This window comes from Papio anubis, chromosome 3 (genome assembly GCF_008728515.1).
Source record: "Papio anubis isolate 15944 chromosome 3, Panubis1.0, whole genome shotgun sequence".
Lineage (NCBI taxonomy): Eukaryota > Metazoa > Chordata > Mammalia > Primates > Cercopithecidae > Papio > Papio anubis.
In genome coordinates this window covers 76661364-76682223 of record NC_044978.1, presented here as the reverse complement: position 1 = coordinate 76682223, position 20860 = coordinate 76661364, and the positions used below count along the sequence as shown (strand labels likewise).

Genomic DNA, 20860 nt, shown 5'->3' with positions numbered 1-20860 from the left:
GCCATCCCAAAGTGATGAAAATGTTGTCTAACTTCAAAGGTTAAGAATACTTCCTTAGTAACATGTTTCCAGTTTTAACGTTGTATTTTCTTGATCACACATTCTTTCCCATGCAATCTTTTAGGGGAATAAATCAAGTGAAATATTTTTGTCCTAGAATGGCCACACAGTATTCCTCCCTGTTATGTAGCTGTTGGTGAGAAGGACTTTGCTAAGCAGAATGAGCTTTGTTCTTGCCACAGCAAAGAAAGAGTTAAATTCTAGACCCAACTGATCCCCTGCCAGCACGGATGTAGAGGATAAGAGTGGGTGCTCACTTTTCTCCCCATATTACCCAAATGCCTCTTTTGTGCCTCATCCCCATCTTCTACACTCTCCTCTTTCTCGCTTTCTAAGGAGAAAAAACTGAAATTTAGAAACAAAGATTTCTGACACTCTGAAGTAATTCACAGGGCTTCACTCACTTTCAGGTCTTTCCTTCTCAGGGCAATCGTCTTTAAACTCAGCTGGTGATTAGGTCCTCTCTAGTTCCACTGCAGTCACTCTCACTAGGCCTCCTTGAAGGGGAGTGTCTGGTGAAATTAGACAGGAATAGTCCCAGCTCTGCTGCTCACTAGCAGAGTGGCACTGAGCAAGTTGCCTGGCCTCTTTAGAGCCTTGGAGTGTCCATGTGTAAAACGGGTATAAAAATCTCTACCTGGGTTTTGCTGTGAGGAATAGAGGTAATGCCTATGAGGGACTTAGCACAGTGGCTGGCACTCTTTGGTGTTCAACTATAGGGTTTTTGTCTCTACTAAAAATGCAAAAATTAGCCAGGTATGGTGGCACATGCCTGTAATCCCAGCTACTTGGGGGGCTGAGGCAGGAAAATCGCTTGAACCCGGGAGACAGAGGTTACAGTGAGCCAAGATCACACCACTGCACTCCAGCCTGGACAACAGAGCGAGACTCCACCTCAAACAAAACAAAATAAATACAGGGTTTTATTGTCATTATTACTCCAACTGTTTTTCCAGTGTAGTCCGATAAATTCATTTACTCAGTCCCACTCTCACCAACCGTGGCAACCAAGATTAGTTCACTGCATGTGAACCCAGAACCTCCCCCAGACAGACGGAACAGCCTTGGACCTAGGGAGAAGCCATTTCTGATCAGGGTAGGGAGTGAGAAGTGCAAATAATAACAGTAACAATAACAATTATAATAAATTATGTTTGTGTGGTTATTTACTGGTGCTTGTACATCATTATTATATCATCCTGAAATATTCTCTAAATTGCTGTTTTTGTAAGTCAAAATAGTCTAATATTGGTAAATTCATCTGGCTTGACCTAAATAATACTCAAACGTAATTCTCTCATTCCATATCTCTCCAATCTCATCTCCAGGTAGTTCCATATCCTCCCAGCCATATGTGACTGCAATTCCCCAGATATGATGTGACTTCCCACAAATGTCTTCCAAAGCCCTTCCCTGTATCTGGTATATTCACTCCTACATTCCCCAGAACATTCTATCCTCCCTCCCCTGGGAAACTATTACTTGTCCTTCAAGGGTCATCTCTCCAGGAAGACCTTCTCTGACTCTTCCACTACTCCCCTCTAGTAACACTAACACACACACACACACACACACACAGGCTCCATTACACCATCACAGACCTTTACAGTAGGACCTCAATTGCACAGTAATTACTTGTTTATGTCTCTGCCTCCCCCCATTAGATTATGAGCACGTGAGAGCAGAGATTGTGAGTTCATTTTGGCAGCCCCAGTGCCTAGCCTGGCACTTGGTTGTTAATAAGGCCTTGCTGAATGAAAGAATTAAATCATTAAAAATCGCAAGATTAATTAAGAGTGTGGTTTTATGATTGACCCATTGTGGCATAACTCTTAGTGTAATACAGTATTTAACATTGTGCCTTGAATATAGCACGTGTTCCATAAATGTTTGTGAACTGAATGAATGAATGATGGCAGGTGAAAAATCTCTTAATTAGATCCAGAGGGTCCTCTTTATTTGTACAATCCAAATAAGAAAGGCGTTCTCAGACACTGAAAGAAGCTATGCTGACATCTTTGTCTTACAAAAGACTCATCTGAATGATAATGAGTGTGGAAAATGGATTAGCTCCTGGGCAGACAGGGTTTTTTTTGTTGTTGTTTGTTTATTTGCTTTTGTTTTTTGTCTCAGTGAAAAAGTAAAAATGCTTGAGTGCTCTATCGCTTAGGGAGATTCAGCCCGTCTTCTTTTCTATGATTTTTATTTTAGTGCTGATTTAATTAAGAAAATTAAACCATTTGTGGTACATGAATAAAACTGGTGAAAAATAATGGCTACCAGTATTTTATTATTGTTGATTTTTATCACTATTATATATCTGTAAACCAGATAATGCTGGAGAAATTAATTGCCATCTGTTCTTAGACTGAAGGAATAGGGCATCATTATCTCCAGGAGTACTCTACTACCATGTGACCCAAATGTACTGATAATCCAATTTTTTAAGATCAGTAAATGTTTTTAACCTATATTATATGTATTATTACATGATATGCTTCAGATAAAGCATGAATTACTTTTAAAACAAGTGATAAAGAGGGCCTAATTTAGTGATTCTGGCTCAGAAACCAGGTGTTTTAAGTGCATTGAGAAGGGTGTTCTTCAAGTTTCATGAATTAAAGAGTGTGGTTCCTCCTTTATCCAGAGCAGCTAACGATTATTGAGACTCCAAGATTAAAGGCACATCATGAAACTAAAACAGGCATTTAAACTTCCTGTGCCAAAATGCTGCCTTTGTTTCCCGTTTCTTTCCTGATTAATCTCAGGATCATTCTTCATTACCACTACCCAAAGGTTAAAAGATGATTAATAGTATCAACTTCAAAAGTTTTGTGAGAGTTAGAAAGAGCACATGTAACATTGCTAGGATGGTACCTGGCACAGAGTAAATGTTTCATCAATGGTTGTTGTTGCTATTGTTTTTTATCATTATTTATCCACCATACTATCATCCTTTAAACCAAAGCAGAGTTAGAGTTAGCAGTATTAGTTGTGCTTTCCACTTGAGCTAAGATTAGTTCTTAGATGAATGCCAGTTGCTTTAATTCTCACTTACTGATAGAATCTGCTTTCTGTGTCATTAACCTCCACACTTAAGTATTCAAGTTTTGTTTCATAGTGTTGCCTCCGTGCTTTCTGTGATTGGTCTCTGCTGTAAGTCCACTCAACATCATTAATCTTTCATCTTGATTATGAAAATGTGGTTTTCCAAAAGTATTTGTTCTGATAACACATGGTCACAAAATTATTTACATTAAGGGTTGCAGCCTCACACATCTCCAGAGAGTCCCATTCACTTGAAATCAACATGCATTAGTCATCTATTGCTGCCTAACAAATTACCAGACATTTAGGAGCTTAAAACAATACCTGTTCATTATCTCACAGTTCTATAGGTCAGAAATCCCGGATGGTATGACTGGGACCTCAGCTCAGGGTATCACAGGGCTAAAACCAATCTGTCAGCTGGTTGTGTTCTCTTCTGGAGCTTGGGATCATCTTCCAATCTCATTCCTGTTGTTGGTAAAATTCAGTTCCTTGTGGTTGTAGAACAGAGGTGGCTGTTTCCTTGTTGGCTATTAGCTAGGTTTGCTCTCAGCTACTTGTAGCCACTCTGTGGTCCTTGTACGGAACCTGTCCAGCATCAAGGCCAACAACAGCACACTAAATCCTTCTCATGCTTCAGATTTCTCTGACTTCTCTGGCTTCCAGTCATAGAAAACTTTCTGCTTTAAAAGGGGTCAACTAATTGAGTCAGGCCCACCTGGACAATACCCACATTTTAAAGTTAACTGACTTTCGACCAGGCGTGTTGGCTCACACATGTAATCCTAGCACTTTGGGAGACTGAGACAGGCAGATCACTTGAGGTCAGGAGTTCAAGCCCAGCCTTGGCAACATGGTGAAACCTTGTCTCTACTAGAAATACAAAAATTAGCCAGGCGTGGTGGCTCGCGCCTGTAATCCCAGCTACTCAAGAGGCTGAGGCATAAGAATCACTTGAACCCAGTACGCAGAGGTTGCAGTGAGCTGAGATCACACTACTACACTTCAGCCTGGGCTACAAAGAGAGACTCTGTCTTAATTAATTAATACTTATTAACTAATAAGTATTAATTATTTATTAATTAATTAAGTTAACTGACTTGGGACTTTATTTGTTCAAAATTCCTTTACAGCAGTACCTGCATTACTGTTTGAACAACCAAGAGGTAAGAATCTGGGAGGAGGGCATCTTTAGAGTGTTGCCTACCACATAATGTGAGTTCGATGTGCTCCTGGTTCTGAGATGCTGGATTTCAAACACGTTTTAAGGTTTTTAGATGCAAGGAACACAGGCTTGTTTAAGGAAAGTTAAATAGGACACACATGATACAAGAAGTGGTCTCACAGTTCCGAGTCCAGTGGGGACGGTGGGAGCGATGACGGTCTGAGACGGTAGGAGCGGTTGTGTGAAGATGGGAGTTTCCCAGAGGAAATGACATTAACCTGATGATCACAGGGCCTTCACACCCCTTCCTGTCAGGGGCTGAGATATTCCATACACCAAGCTTGGGTGATGAGGAATTTGAAATCCCACCTATCTCCTTGGATTCTGATCCCTCATTGGCTGTTTCCGATGTGGTTGACCACTTTGATGACCTGGCAGACCCTTCCTCTTCACAGAATGGCAGTTTTTCAGCCCAGTATGGGGTCCAGACATTGAACATACCTGTGGGTATGACCCATGGCTTGATGGAGCAGTGCGGGGATCCTCGGTGAAGGCTTGATCATGGACTTGGACTACTCTATAGGAACTCAGTATAGTGCCAACTCACCTGTTACAATTGATGTACCAATGACAGACATGACATCTGACTTGATAGGGCATAGCCAGTTGACCACCATTGATCAGTCAGAACTGAGTTTCCAACTGGGTTTGAACTCAGGGGGTGGCACCATCCTGCCACCTGCCCAGTCACCTGAAGATCGTCTTTCAACCACCCCTTCACCTACTAGTTCACTTCACGAGGATGGTGTTGAGGATTTCCGGAGGCAACTTCACAGCCAGAAGACAGTGGTGGTGGAAGCAGGGAAAAAGCAGAAGGTCCCAAAGAAGAGAAAAAAGAAAGATCCTAATAAACCTCAGAAACCAGTTTCAGCATATGCTTTATTCTTTCGTGATACACAGGCTGCCATCAAGGGACAGAATCCTAATGCCACTTTTGGTGAGGTTTCAAAAATTGTGGCCTCCATGTGGGATAGTCTTGGAGAGAAGCAAAAACAGGTATATAAGAGGAAAACTGAGGCTGCCAAGAAAGAGTATCTGAAGGCATTGACTGCTTACATAGACAACCAAGAGTGTCAGGCCACTGTGGAAACAGTTGAATTGGATCCAGCACCACCATCACAAACTCCTTCTCCATCTCCTATGGCTACTGTTGACCCAGCATCTCCAGCACCAGCTTCAATAGAGCCCCCTGCCCTGTTCCCAACCACTGTTAACTCCACCCTTTCATCCTATGTGGCAAACCAGGCATCTTCAGGAGTTGGGAGTCAGCCCAATATCACCAAGTTGATTATTACCAAACAAACGTTGCCCTCTTCCATTACTATGTCTCAAGGAGGGATGGTTACTGTTATCCCAGCCACAGTGGTGACCTCCCAGGGGCTCCAACTAGGCCAAACCAGTACAGCTACTATCCAGCCCAGTCAACAAGCCCAGATTGTCACTTGGTCAGTGTCGCAGGCAACAGCAGCTGCTGCTGCTTCTATGCAACTGCCTCCACCCCGACTACAGCCCCCTCCATTACAACAGATGCCACAGCCTCCGACTCAGCAGCAAGTTACTATTTCACAGCAGCCTCCTCCACTCCAGGCCATAAAACAGCCTCCACCTCAGAAAGTTTGAATCAATTTACAGCAACAGCTATCTCCTCTGCAGATCAAGAGTGTGTCTCTACCCACTTTGAAAGTGCAGACTACTTTAGTCCCACCAACTGTGGAAAGTAGTCCTGAGCAGCCTATGAACAATAGCCCTGAGGCCCATACGGTGGAGGCAACTTCTCCTGAGACTATCTGTGAGATGATCACAGATGTAGTTCCTGAGGTTTAGTCCCCTTCTCAGATAGATGTTGAATTGGTGAGTGGGTCTCCTGTGGCACTCTCACCCCAGCTTCGATGTTTGAGTTCTGGTTGTGAGAACACTTCCACTGTGAGTAAGGACTGGAACAATGAATACTGCAGCAATGAGTGTGTGGTGAAACACTGCAGGGATGTATTCTTGATCTGGGTAGCCTCTAGAAATTCAAACACAGTGGTGTTTGTGAAATAGTCCTCCTGTTCTCCAAGCCAGTGAAGAGTTATCTGCTGGGAACATGTCCAAGAGCCTGTTTTTGAAACACAAGCTGGGCTTCTGGTAGTGCCTGATCACAACCCATGATGGTTGTTCATGTTTCCCCCCATTTTCTCCCTTCAGCAGAGGCCAGGTTATGGAGCAGGGTCACTGAACTTGCTGTAATCTGGAGATGCTTTTTACTTTCAACCACAAGTAGAAATAACAGTGGTAATAGCAGATGAAAGGGTGAAGGGAGTATGGGCAAGCAAAGCATAGAGATGGTAGGGGTGGTGGTGGGGTTGAAGAAACTTGTTAGTATAATTGTCATAGGGCTTACCTAAAATATTATTAAAATGATGGGAGTGTACTCAGCTTTGAGCCTAGGGGGAAAAAAAAGAAAAAGAAATGGTCTCACATGAAAATCCAAGACCAGAAACAAATGGAACCTCACAGCAGGAGCTAGTGAATCCTTGCCCTGGTGATTTGCCGTTAACAAAATTTATGAAGTCTTCTTGATTGTATTCTTTCTATATTTCAAGTTTAAATTTCTAGAGTTCTGCTTTCATTTAGGATGTAAAACATCATAAGAGAAATGACTCTCACCCTAGCAATTGGAAAAAGACAGGAAATCCACAAACTTTTCATGAGCCCACTGAAGAGCTAAGGTTACTGGCCAACCAAATAAATTAAATTCCAAAAAAATTACAAGCCCCTTCAATGAGAGAGAGGACATGCAAACTTTTTTGCCATTGGCAGAGCATAGAAAAAAGAGACAACCACCATATAAGCCAGTTAGAAGAAATCAGCTGAAAGTTTAGTAGATTCTTAAAAGCCAGTTGTGGACTAAAGTATCAGTTTAAAATAACTGAGAGTCCAAGACACAAGATGATTTTGCCCTAATTTACTAGCTCGTTTTCACTGCCCTCCACTGGAGGCTCATGAGAAAATCTAGAGATGAATAGGCATGCAGGAGGTCATCAGTGGTACAGGCACAGAGAAAATTTTCAGTTGCCCCTGCGGAAGAGATATGAACTCCATCCAGCTACGTGGATCCTTCTGTCATAGAAAGAAAAAACCTGAAATGACTGGAGGTAAGGCAAGAATTCTGTTGCTTCTAGTCGATGACTAGAAGCAAAGGTCCTCTGGCCCTAGGAAAAAGCAGGGAAAACTCTTGGACTCAGGATCCTGCACTGGTATAAGGAGAAGTGTGCTACTTCTGGGAACAGGCAGAAAACTGTTTTCTATCCATGGCCCAATGACCCACAGATCGGAGTTCAACAGGCACTATGAGAAAGGGTAGGCAAGAAACACTGATGAGGCTTCATTTCTGAGACACAGGCATGCAAGTCTGCCTAAAATTGAAACTATGTTAGGAAAATAAAAATTCCCTCTTCCCACGATAAACCTAGTCCACAATAACAAGCAATAGTATTTTACCACTGAAGAAGGATAAAGAACAGGGAAACAGATTCCCCCCCCACCCACCCACCCACCACCACCATGGTACGGATATGGAAGGAGCACAGAAAGCTGAGGATAGAGCAGAAACAATGAGAAAAAACAAAACAAAGATGAAAACCTCCACTATCCAAGGCCTGCCCCACTCTAAGCACAAAGAAGCATCAGCCCACCACTGAAGAAATTCAGAGCTAGCACTGCAATGAAGATAATGAGAGCAACAATAAAACCCAAACCCAGTGTATGTCTGCCTAGACTAACTCAATGCCCAACAAAACAGCCAAGCAAAAGAAAATGCATGTCCATTTCCAGGTGTAAATATTATTTATCTCAGCTTCTATCATTCTTCCACAAAGGATGTCCAGCATTCACTCAAATAATAGGAGAATTTAAGAGCATGCCAAAACAATCCATTGTCAAGAGATAAAGCAATTGACAGAACCAGACTCAGAGATGACCCAGATGTTGAGAGTATTGTACAGAGATTTTAAAATCACACTGATTAATTCTGAAATTTAATAGAAAATGTGGACAGCATGCATGAACAGACAGGGAGTTCAGTAAAGACACAAACTATTTTTAAAAGAGTCAAATGGGAATGCTTGAAATAAATGAACACACATACACATATAATACCAACAGTGAAGATTTCACTCTATGTGCTTACCAGTAGGCTGAACACAGCTCAGAAAAGGTTTGGTGAATTTGAAAATAGATCAGTACAAGGCAGAAAACTAACAAAGATATTCGGGGCCTGAACTCTACATTTGACCTAATGGGCCTAACAGACATCTATAGAACTCTCCAACTAAAAACAACAGAATATACATTCTTCTCATCTGCATATGGCACATAATCTAAAATTGACCACATAATTGCCATAAAACAACCCTCAGAAAACTAAAACAACAAACCAAAATCATGCCAAACACACTCTTAGAACATGGTACAATAAAAAATAGAAATTAATTCTAAGAAAATAACTCAAAACTATACAATTACATTGAAATTAACTGATCTTCTACTGAATGACCTTTGGGTGAACAATGAAATTAAGGCAGAAATCATTAAATTCTTTGAAACTAATTAGAACAAAGATACAACATACCAGACTCTCTGGGACACAGCCAAAGCAGTGTTAAGAGGGAAGTTAATAGCACTAAACACCCACATCAAAAAGTTAGGAAGATATGAAATTAACAATCTAACATCATACCTAGAGAAACTAGAGAAACAAGAGCAAACCAACTCCAAAACTAGCAGAAGGCAAGAAGTAACCAAAATGAGAGCTGAACTGAAGGAAATTGAGATGTGAAAAATCATACAAAAGACCAATGAATCTGGGGGTTTCATATTTGAAAGGATAAATAAGATTCACAGACCACTAGCTAGAGTAATAAAGAAAAAAGAGATGAGATCTAAATAAACACAATCAGAAATGAAAAAGGGGACATTACCACTGACCCCACAGAAATACAAAAAAAAAAAAAAAAAAGTTCACAAACTACTATAAACACCTCTGTGCACACAAACTAGAAAAACCTAGAAGAAATGGATAAATTCCTGGAAATATACAACCTCCCAAGATTAAACCAGGAAAAAATTGAATCCCTGGACAGACCAATAATAAGTTCCAAAATTGAATCAGTAATAAAAGGCCTACCAACCAGAAAAAGCTCAGGACTACATGAATTCATACCACATTTTTCCAGATGTATAAAGAAGAGCAGATACCATTCCTACTGAAACTATTTCAAAAAATTAAGGATGAGGGATTCCTTCCTAACTCATTCTCTGAAACTAGCATCATCCTGATACCAAAACCTGGCAGAGACACAACAGCAAAAAAGAAAACCTCAGGCCACTACCCTTGATGAATATACATGCAAAAATCCTCAACAAAATATCAGCAAATGGAATGCAGCACCATATCAAAACCTAAGCCGACACAATCAAGGGGGGTTTATCCCTGGGATGCAAGCTTGGTTTAATGTATGTAAATCAATAAATATGATTCTTTTCATAAACAGAACTAAAAACAAAAATCACATGATTATCTCAATCGATGCAGAAAAGACTTTCAATAAAATTCAACATCCCTTCAAGTTAAAAACCCTCAACAAACTAAGCATTGAAGATAGTAAATAGTAAAAGTAGTAAAAGCCATCTATGACAAACCCACAGCCAATATCATACCGAATGGGCAAAAGCTGAAAGCATTCCTCTTGAGAATTAGAATGAGACAAGGATGCCCACTCTCACCACTCCTATTCAACATAGTACTAGAAGTACTAGCCAACATAATCTGGCAAGAGAAAGAAAAAGAAGGCATCCAAATAGAAAGAGAGGAAGTCAAAAAATCTGTGTTTGGAGACAATATGCTTCTATATATAGAAAATCCCATAGTCTGAGCCCAAAGGCTCCTAGATCTAACTAACAACTTCAGCAAAGTTTCAGGATACAAAGTTAATGTATAAAATTCCATAGCATTTTATACACCACCAGTGTTCAAGATGATAGTCAAATCAATAACACAGTCCCATCCACAATAGCCACAAAAAGAATGAAATACCTAGGAATACAGCTAACCAGTCAAAGTTCTCTACAACGAGAATTACAAAACACTGCTCAAAAAAGTCAGAGAAGACACAAACAAATGGAAAAACATTCCAGAGTCATGGATAGGAAGAATCAATATTGTTAAAATGGCAATATTGCCCAAAGCAATTTACAGATTCAATGCTATTCCTATCGAACTACTAATGACATTCTTCACATAACTTGAAGAAACTATTTTTAAATTCATATGGAACCAAAAGAGAGCTCAAATAGCCAAGGCAATTCTAAACAAAAAGAAAAAGGCTGGAGGCATCACATTACCTGCCTTCAAACTATACTACAAGGCTACAGTAACCAAAACCGCATGGTACTGATATAAAAACAGATACATAGATCAATGGAATAGAAAAGAAAACCTAGAAATAAAGCTGCACCCCTACAACTATTTGATCTTGAACAAAGTTTACAAAAGCAAGCAGAGAAGAAAACTCCTGATATGGTTTGGTTCTGTATCCCCACCCAAATCTCACCTTGAATTATAATAATCCCTACATGTCAAGGGCAGGACAGGTGGAGATAACTGAATCATGGGGTGGTTTCTCTCATGCTGTTCTCCTGATAGGGACTGAGTTCTCACAAGATCTTATGGTTTTATAAGGGGCTTCACCCTTTGTTCTGCACTCATTCTCTCTCTGGCTGCCCTGTGATGAGGTGCCTTCTGCCATGATTGTAAGTTTCCTGAGACCTCCCCAGCCATGCTGAACTATGAGTCAATTAAACCTCTTTTCTTTATAAATTACCTAGTTTCAAGTATGTCTTTATTAGCAGCATGAGAAAAAAATTAATACAACTCCCAATTTGATAAACGATGGTGAGACAACTTATTAGCCATATGCAGAAGGTTGAAGCTGTACCCCTTTCTTACACCATACAAAATTCAACTCAAGATAGATTAAAGACTTAAATTGAAAACCTAAAACTATATATATTAAAAAAAAACCCTGCTAGATAACCTAGAAAATACCATTCTGGACATCAGCCTTGGCAAAGATTTCATGACAAAGGCTCCAAAAGTAATTGCAACAAAAACAAAAAATTACAAATGGGACCAAATAAAACTAAAGAGCTTTGGTACAGGAAAAGAAACTATCAACAGAGTAAACAACCTACAAAGTGGAAGAACGTATTTGCAAACTATGCTTCTGATAAAGGTCTAATACCCAGAATCTATAAGGAACTTAAACAAATTTACCAGTCATTAAAAAAACAAACAACCCCATTAAAAAGTGGGCAAGGGACATGAACAGACAGTTTTCAAAATAAGACATACATGTGGTCAACAAACATATAAAAAAAAAGTTCAACATCACTAATCGTTAGAGAAATGCAAATCAAAACCACAATGAGATACTGTAAGATGGCGTAAGATACCAGTCGCAATAGCTCTTATAAAAAAGTAAAAAAAATAACAGATGCTGGAAAGCTTCTAGAGAAAAGGGAATGCTTATACACTGCTAGTGGGAATGTAAGTTAGTTCAGTAGTTGTGAAAAGCAGTGTGGTAATTTCTGAAAGATCTTAAAAAGAAGTACCATTTGAACCAGCAATTCCATTATTGGGTATATACCCCTAAAAAATATAAATTGTTCTACCATAAAGACACATGTACACATATGCTCATCCCATGTGTGTTCACAATACGTATATATATGTGTGTTCACCTATATATATATGTTCACATGTACATATATGCTCATCGCAGTACTGTTCACAATAGCAAAGACATGAAGCCAACTTAGGTGCCCATCAGTGGTGGATGAGATAAAGAAAATACATATGTACCATGAAATACTATGCAGTCATAAAAAAGAATGAGATCATGTTCTTTGCAGCAACATGGATGGAGCTGGAGGCCATAACCCAAGTAAACTAATGCAGGAACAGAGAACCAAATACCCCATATTCTTACTTCTAAGTGAGAGCTAAACATTGAGTACACATGGACACATAGAAGGCAACAACAGACATGACACCTACTTGAGAGTGGAAGGTGGGAAGAGGGATTACCTGTTGGATACTTTGCCTATTACCTGGCTGATGAAATAATCTATACGCCAAACCCCTGTGATATGAAACTTATTTATATAACAAAACTGCACACATAACTCTGAACCTAAAATAAATTTTTTTAAATAAATATGATCTTAGGATGGCTTTTTTTATTACACTTTAAATTCTAGGGTATCTATCTTAAGATGGCTTTTACAGCACAAAAGAATATACTCATTTCATCCAAACATGGTAGTATTTTAATGACATGTTGAACATTTTTATATTTTTCATTTTTTATTAATTCTTCTTAGCATTAGAAAGAGTCTTTTGTTTTTTTCCTTTATTTTGTTCACCAGTCTATATATTTTTTAATTTGTTGTATTACTTTCCATTTCTCAACTGAAAAGTAACTACCATGGAAATGAAGTTTTATCTGTTCTGTGCAAGGTTGTAATCCTTATACAGAGGATGAAAGTTATAGTTCTTGGTATATGATAGGTGCTCACTAAATATTTGTCAAATAAGAAATAGATCAGCAAATATTATTTAAACTGGAATGTAAAGAGCAAAAGAGTTTTAAAAAAGAATAAGAGCTTCCAAAATCTGCCTAGCAATATTAAAATAACTAAACATATGTAATTGGATTACCAGAAGAAGAAAAGATAGAGAATGGAGCAGAGGAAATATTTAAAGAGATAAATTCTGAGAATTTTCCAAAATTAACAAAAGACAAAAATTCACAGATCTAACAAACACAGAAAATCTCCCCAAAATATAAATATCAAAAGAAGCCACACCTAGACATATCATAGTCAAACTGCTGAAACCAAATACTAAGAAAAAATCTTCACCGTAGCCATGCATGGAAACAGGGTAGGGTGGAGGAGATATAACTTACAGAGGAAAAAAGACAAAAACTACAAAAGACCTCTTGTCAGCAACTATAAATTAGGAGACAATGGCATGATTTAAAGCACTAGGTGCATGGAGGGGAGGGAGAGTTAACTTAATGTATTAGGGTTCCCTACAGGGACAGAACTAAATTGTATATATATGCAATGCTGTGTGGAAAACCACATATATATATATGGTTTTACATATATGTGTCTCCAAACACACACATAAAAGAGAGTTTCTTAAGTATTAACTTACATGATTACAAGGTCCCACAATAGGCCATCTGCAAGCTGAGGAGCAAGGGGAGCCAGTCTCAAAACTGAAGAACTTGGGGTCCAATGTTTGAGGGCAAGAAGCATCCAACATGGGAGAAAGATGTAGGCAGGGAGGCTAGGCCAGTCTCTCCTTTTCACATTTTTCTGCCTGCTTTATAGTCACTGGCAGCTGATTAGATTGTGCCCACCAGATTAAGGGTGGATCTGCCTTCCCCAGCCCACTGTCTTTAATGTTAATCTCTTTTGGTAACACCCTCACAGACACACTCAGGATCAATACTTTGTATCCTTCAATCCAAACAAGTTGACACTCAGTATTAACCATCACAAGTCCACCCCTTGTCAATTTGAACCCATACACATCTCCTGAGATCATACATAATCTTCAAATAAAGACAATAATAAGGTCATAATTATGCCGTCATACCACCGGAAACATACCAATCCCCAACCTAAATACTATTACATAAGGTTAACAATACTTAAATGCTAATATAAAATCAATAAATCTTATGTCACATGATAAAGGAAAAAGAAACAAAATAAGGATATTTTCCTAGTACACGCGTATACATGCACAAACATGTTTTTAGCAAAAGAAGGAGTACTCATGACAATTACAGTCCCCATTTCTGCAGCTGGTCATGTGGTCCTAGCTGGTATTAATGACAACCTTCTTCTACTGCCCTTTCTGTATTCCCCTTGCCTTCAGCAAGCACCTCAACAGGTAGTAGTTTTTTTCCTGGTGGAATGACCCAAACCTTCATTCCTGAGGGGTCTGGGCCATTTGTAGTCCTGCCTGGATTGGGCTGTTGTAGTTTCCCATTGACCTTAATCACAGGGCATAGTAATACTAAGAGATGCCCTAGTGGATCTCCTGCATTGTATGCATACTCTTCCTTACCTCCATTGTGGAGTAGTAGACTGATTTCATCTTGATAGTCCTCATCAATTACTCCAACCAACACTGTAACTCTCTTCTTAGCCTGTTGACTTAAAGGTAGGAGGAGCGCAAAGTGTTCAGGTGGCAATCTTAACTTCCAGTTTAATGGAATCGTTGTTTAATGTGTCTCCTGGTGGCAGGATTCCTCCCTCTGGAAGTAAGACCTCTAGGCTAGCGGAACGTAATGTCGTGGGAACAGGAAGCAAAAATTTTGCTAGTGGATCACTAGCAGTGCCACTTTCACTTCCACCCCTTGATTCCTGGACCCATGAATTCTGGCTATGGTAGAAAAAGTACCATATATTGGACGCTGATTCAGAGCATACATGGCCTTCTGGAGAACTTTGCCCCAGCCCTGTAAAGTATTGTCACCTAGTTGGCACTGTAGTTGTGACTTCAAAAGACCACTCCACCGTTCTGTCAATCCAGCTGCTTCAGGATGATGGGGAGCATGGTAAGACCAGTGAATTCCATGAGCATGAGCCCACTGCCACACTTCTTTAGCCATAAAGTGAGTGTCTTGGTCAGAGGCAATGCTGTGTGGAATACCATGATGGTGGATAAGGCATTCTGTGAGTCCATGGATGGTAGTCTTGGCAGAAGCATTGTGTTCAGGATAGGCAAACCCATATCCGGGGTAAGCGTCTATCCCAGTGACGGATAAACAAACCTCTGCCCTTTCCATGATGGAAGAGGTCCAATATACTTGACCTGCCACCAGGTAGATGGCTGATCACTCTGAGGAATGGTGCCATATCGAGGTCTCAGTGTTGGTCTCTGCTGCTGGCAAATTGAGCACTCAGCAATGGCAATAGCCAGGTCAGCCTTGGTGAGTGGAAGCCCATGTTGCTGAGCCCATGCATAACCATCCATCCCTGCCACCATGGCCACTTTGTTCATGGGCCCATTGGGCAACAACAGGGGTGACTGGGGAAAGAGGCAGAGTGGTGTCCACAGAACGGGTCATCCTATCTACTTGATTATTAAAATCCTCCTCTGCTGAGGTCACCTGTTGGTGAGCACTCATGTGGGATACAAGTATCTTCACAGTTTTTGACCACTCAGAAAAGTCCATCCATGTATCCCTTTCCCAAATTTCTTTGTCACCAATTTTTTTTTTTTTTTTTTTTTTTTTTTTTTTTTTTTTTGGGCCGGAGTCTCCTCTGCCCTTGGGCACCCACGAGATCGCAGTGGCCCGATCTGAGGCTCACTGCAAGCTCACGCCCTCGGGTTCCAGCCATTCTCCCGGCCTCCAGCCTCCAGTAGCTGGGACTACGAAATCCACCACCTCACCGGCTAGTTTTTGCGCTGTTTTTAGTAGAGGCGGGGTTTCACCCGTGTTAATAGGATGGTCTCGATCTCCTGACCTCGTGATCCGCCCGTCTCGGCCTCCCAAAGTGCTGGGATTACAGGCTTGAGCCACCGCGCCCGGCCGTCACCAATTTTTTAATCATGCTTCTTCCAACCCTGACCATCCAGCCAAACCATTGGCTACAGCCCATGAATCAGTATATTATTGCACATCTGGCCATTTGGTGCACTGCTCAAAGTTCTGCCCTCTGGGAAGATTTCCCTTCACTGCTGTCCTTCAGAGATGTCCTAGAATGGGGCTGTAATGCTCCAGCTATCCACTTTCGGGTGGTGCCTGCATATTGTGCAGAACCATCTGTGAAGCAGGTCCTAGTCTTCTCTTCCTCTGTCAACTGATCATAGGGAACTCCCCATGAGGCCATTGGTGCAGGGTGGGGAAGAGAAGGCAGGAGTGGAGACCACAGTCATTTGAGTCACTTCCTCATGTAACTTACTTGTGCCTTCAGGACCTGCTCGAGCCTAATCATGTATATACCACTTCCATTTGATGATGGAATGATGCTTGGTACAACCCACTTTATGGCTAGATGGGTCAGAAAGCATCCAGTTCATGACAGGCAGTTCAGGTCACATGGTGACTTGATGACCCATAGTCAAATGTTCAGTTTTCACCAAAGCCCAGTAACAGGCCAAGAGCTGTTTCTCAAAAGGAGAGTAGTTATCTACAGAAGATGGCAGGGCCTTGCTCCGAAATCCTAGAGGCCTCCACTATGATTCCCCTATGGGGTCCTACCAAAGGCTCCAAACAGCATCCCTATCTGCCACTGCCACCTCAAGCACCACTGGATCTGCTGGGTCGTATGGCCCAAGTGGCAGAGCAGCTTGCACAGCAGCCTGGACCTGTTGCAGAACCTTCTCTTGTTCTGGATCCCACTCAAAACTGGCAGCCTTTCGGGTTGCTTGATAAATGGGTTGGAGAAACATATCCAGATGAAAAATGTGTTGCCTCCAAAATCCAAATGGGCCCACTAGGCATTGTGCCTCTTTCTTGGTTGTACGAGGGCCAAATGCAGCAACTTATCATTCACCTTAGAAAGAATATTTTGACAAGCCGACACCACTGGACCCCACACCACTGGACCCCCTTTTACTGAGATAGAAGGTCCCTGAATTCTAGTTGGATTTGTTTCCCATCTTCTGACACGTAATGTCTCACCAATAAGTCCAGTGTATTTGCTACTTCTTGCTCACTGGATCCAATCAGCATAACGTCATCAATGTAATGAACTACAGTGATACCTTGTGAAAGCAAAAAGTGATCAAGGTCTCTCTGAATAAGATTATGACACAAAGCAGGAGAGTTGATATACCCCTGAAGTAGGACAGTAAAGGTGTATTGCTGGCCTTGCCAGCTGAAGGCAAATTGCTTCTGGTGGGCCTTACAAAGAGGAGTGGAGAAAAAGGCATTCGTCAAGTCAATGGCTGCAGAGTAGGTACCAGGAGATGTGTTAATTGCTCAAGCAATGAAACAGCAGCTGCAATTGGAGTTGCCCCTTGGTTAAGCTTATGATAATCCACTGTCATTCTCCAAGATCCATCTGTCTTCTGCACAGGCCAAATGGGAGAGTTGAACAGGGATGTAGTGGGAATTACCACCCCTGCATCTTTCAAGTCCTTGATAGTGGCACTAATTTCCAGTCTCTCCAGGGATGCAATATTGTTTTTTATTTACTATTTTTCTAGGTAGAGGCAGCTTTAGTGGCCTCCATTTGGCCTTTTCCACCATAATAGCCTTCACCCTACTAGTCAGGGAGCCAATTTGGGGGTTCTGCCAGCTGCTAAGTATGTCTATGCCAATTATGCATTCTAGCAGTGGGGATATGACCATAGGATGAGTCCAGGCATCCACTGGACCCACGGTAAGTTGGACCTGAACTAAAACTCCATTAATTACCTGACCTCCATAAGCCCCTACTTTTACTGGAGGACCACAGTGACATTTTGGTGACTCTATACATAGCACTTTTGACCATATGTAGAGAACCAAGGAGCATAGTGAAGCTGGTTGGTTGCTCCTAAGTTCAGTGGACAAAGTGATTAAAGAAAACGATGGGGGGCGGGGCAAGATGGCCGAATAGGAACAGCTCCAGTCTCCAACTCTCAGCGCGAGCGACACAGAAGACCGGTGATTTCTGCATTTTCTTTTTTTTTTTTTTTTTTTTGAGACGGAGTCTCGCTCTGCCGCCCAGGCTAGAGTGCAGTGGCCGGATCTCAGCTCACTGCAAGCTCCGCCTCCCGGGTTCACGCCATTCTCCGGCCTCAGCCTCCCGAGTAGCTGGGACTACAGGCGCCCGCCACCTCGCCCGGCTAGTTTTTTGTATTTCTTAATAGAGACGGGGTTTCACTGTGTTAGCCAGGATGGTCTCGATCTCCTGACCTCGTGATCCGCCCGTCTCGGCCTCCCAAAGTGCTGGGATTACAGGCTTGAGCCACCGCGCCCGGCCGATTTCTGCATTTTCAACTGAGGTACTGGGTTCATCTCACTGGGGAGTGCTGGACAATCGGTGCTGGTCAGCTGCTGCAGCCCGACCAGCGAGAGCTGAAGCAGGGCGAGGCATTGCCTCACCTGGGAAGCCCAAGGGGGAAGGGAATCCCTTTTCCTAGCCAGGGGAACTGAGATACACAACACCTGGAAAATCGGGTAACTCCCACCCCAATACTGCGCTTTAAGCAAACAGGCACACCAGGAGATCATATCCCACACCTGGCCGGAGGGGGTCCCACACCCACGGAGCCTCCCTCATTGCTAGCACAGCAGTCTGTGATCTACCGGCAAGGCAGCAGCAAGGCTGGGGGAGGGGCGCCCGCCATTGCTGAGGCTTAAGTAGGTAAACAAAGCTGCTGGGAAGCTCGAACTGGGTGGAGCTCACAGCAGCTCAAGGAAACCTGCCTGTCTCTGTAGACTCCACCTGTGGGGACAGGGCACAGCTAAACAACAACAACCAAAAAAAAAAAGCAGCAGAAACCTCTGCAGACACAAACGACTCTGACAGCTTTGAAGAGAGCAGTGGATCTCCCAACACGGAGGTTGAGATCTGAGAAGGGACAGACTCTCTGCTCAAGTGGGTCCCTGACCCCTGAGTAGCCTAACTGGGAGACATCCCCCACTAGGGGCAGTCTGACACCCCACACCTCACAGGGTGGAGTACACCCCTGAGAGGAAGCTTCCAAAGCAAGAATCAGACAGGTACACTCGCTGTTCAGAAATATTCTATCTTCTGCAGCCTCTGCTGCTGATACCCAGGCAAACAGGGTCTGGAGTGGACCTCAAGCAATCTCCAACAGACCTACAGCTGAGGGTCCTGACTGTTAGAAGGAAAACTATCAAACAGGAAGGACACCTACACCAAAACCCCATCAGTACATCACCATCATCAAAGACCAGAGGCAGATAAAACCACAAAGATGGGGAAAAAGCAGGGCAGAAAAGCTGGAAATTCAAAAAATAAGAGTGCATCTCCCCCGGCAACGGAGCACAGCTCATCGGCAGCAACGGATCAAAGCTGGACGGAGAATGACTTTGACGAGATGAGAGAAGAAGGCTTCAGTCCATCAAATTTCTCAGAGCTAAAGGAGGAATTACGTACCCAGCGCAAAGAAACTAAAAATCTTGAAAAAAAAGTGGAAGAATTGATGGCTAGAGTAATTAATGCAGAGAAGGTCATAAACGAAATGAAAGAGATGAAAACCATGACACGAGAAATACGTGACAAATGCACAAGCTTCAGTAACCGACTCGATCAACTGGAAGAAAGAGTATCAGCGATTGAGGATCAAATGAATGAAATGAAGCGAGAAGAGAAACCAAAAGAAAAAAGAAGAAAAAGAAATGAACAAAGCCTGCAAGAAGTATGGGATTATGTAAAAAGACCAAATCTACGTCTGATTGGGGTGCCTGAAAGTGAGGGGGAAAATGGAACCAAGTTGGAAAACACTCTTCAGGATATCATCCAGGAGAACTTCCCCAACCTAGTAGGGCAGGCCAACATTCAAATCCAGGAAATACAGAGAACGCCACAAAGATACTCCTCGAGAAGAGCAACTCCAAGACACATAATTGCCAGATTCACCAAAGTTGAAATGAAGGAAAAAATCTTAAGGGCAGCCAGAGAGAAAGGTCGGGTTACCCACAAAGGGAAGCCCATCAGACTAACAGCAGATCTCTCGGCAGAAACTCTACAAGCCAGAAGAGAGTGGGAGCCAATATTCAACATTCTTAAAGAAAAGAATTTTAAACCCAGAATTTCATATCCAGCCAAACTAAGTTTCATAAGTGAAGGAGAAATAAAATCCTTTACAGATAAGCAAATGCTTAGAGATTTTGTCACCACTAGGCCTGCCTTACAAGAGACCCTGAAGGAAGCACTAAACATGGAAAGGAACAACCGGTACCAGCCATTGCAAAAACATGCTAAAATGTAAAGACTATTTAGGCTAGGAAGAAACTGCATCAACTAACGAGCAAAATAACCAGTTAATATCATAATGGCAGGATCAAGTTCACACATAACAATCTTAACCTTAAATGTAAATGGACTAAATGCTCCAATTAAAAGACACAGACTGGCAAACTGGATAAAGAGTCAAGACCCATCAGTCTGCTGTATTCAGGAGACCCATCTCACACGCAGAGACATACATAGGCTCAAAATAAAGGGATGGAGGAAGATTTACCAAGCAAATGGAGAACAAAAAAAAGCGGGGGTTGCAATACTAGTCTCTGATAAAACAGACTTTAAACCATCAAAGATCAAAAGAGACAAAGAAGGCCATTACATAATGGTAAAGGGATCAATTCAACAGGAAGAGCTAACTATCCTAAATATATATGCACCCAATACAGGAGCACCCAGATTCATAAAGCAAGTCCTTAGAGACTTACAAAGAGACTTAGACTCCCATACAATAATAATGGGAGACTTCAACAC

General features: G+C 41.8%; 1 protein-coding gene across 1 annotated transcript; it reads left to right on the top strand.

The window, feature by feature from the left end:
• The first annotated feature begins 4192 nt into the window (after positions 1-4192).
• LOC101006177 (TOX high mobility group box family member 4-like) lies at positions 4193-7786 on the top strand. The gene is given in 2 exon segments (XM_021938731.2): positions 4193-4805; positions 4807-7786. Coding segments are annotated over 2 exon segments (1821 nt in total). The 5' UTR covers positions 4193-4554; the 3' UTR covers positions 6377-7786.
• The last annotated feature ends 13074 nt before the right edge of the window (positions 7787-20860 follow it).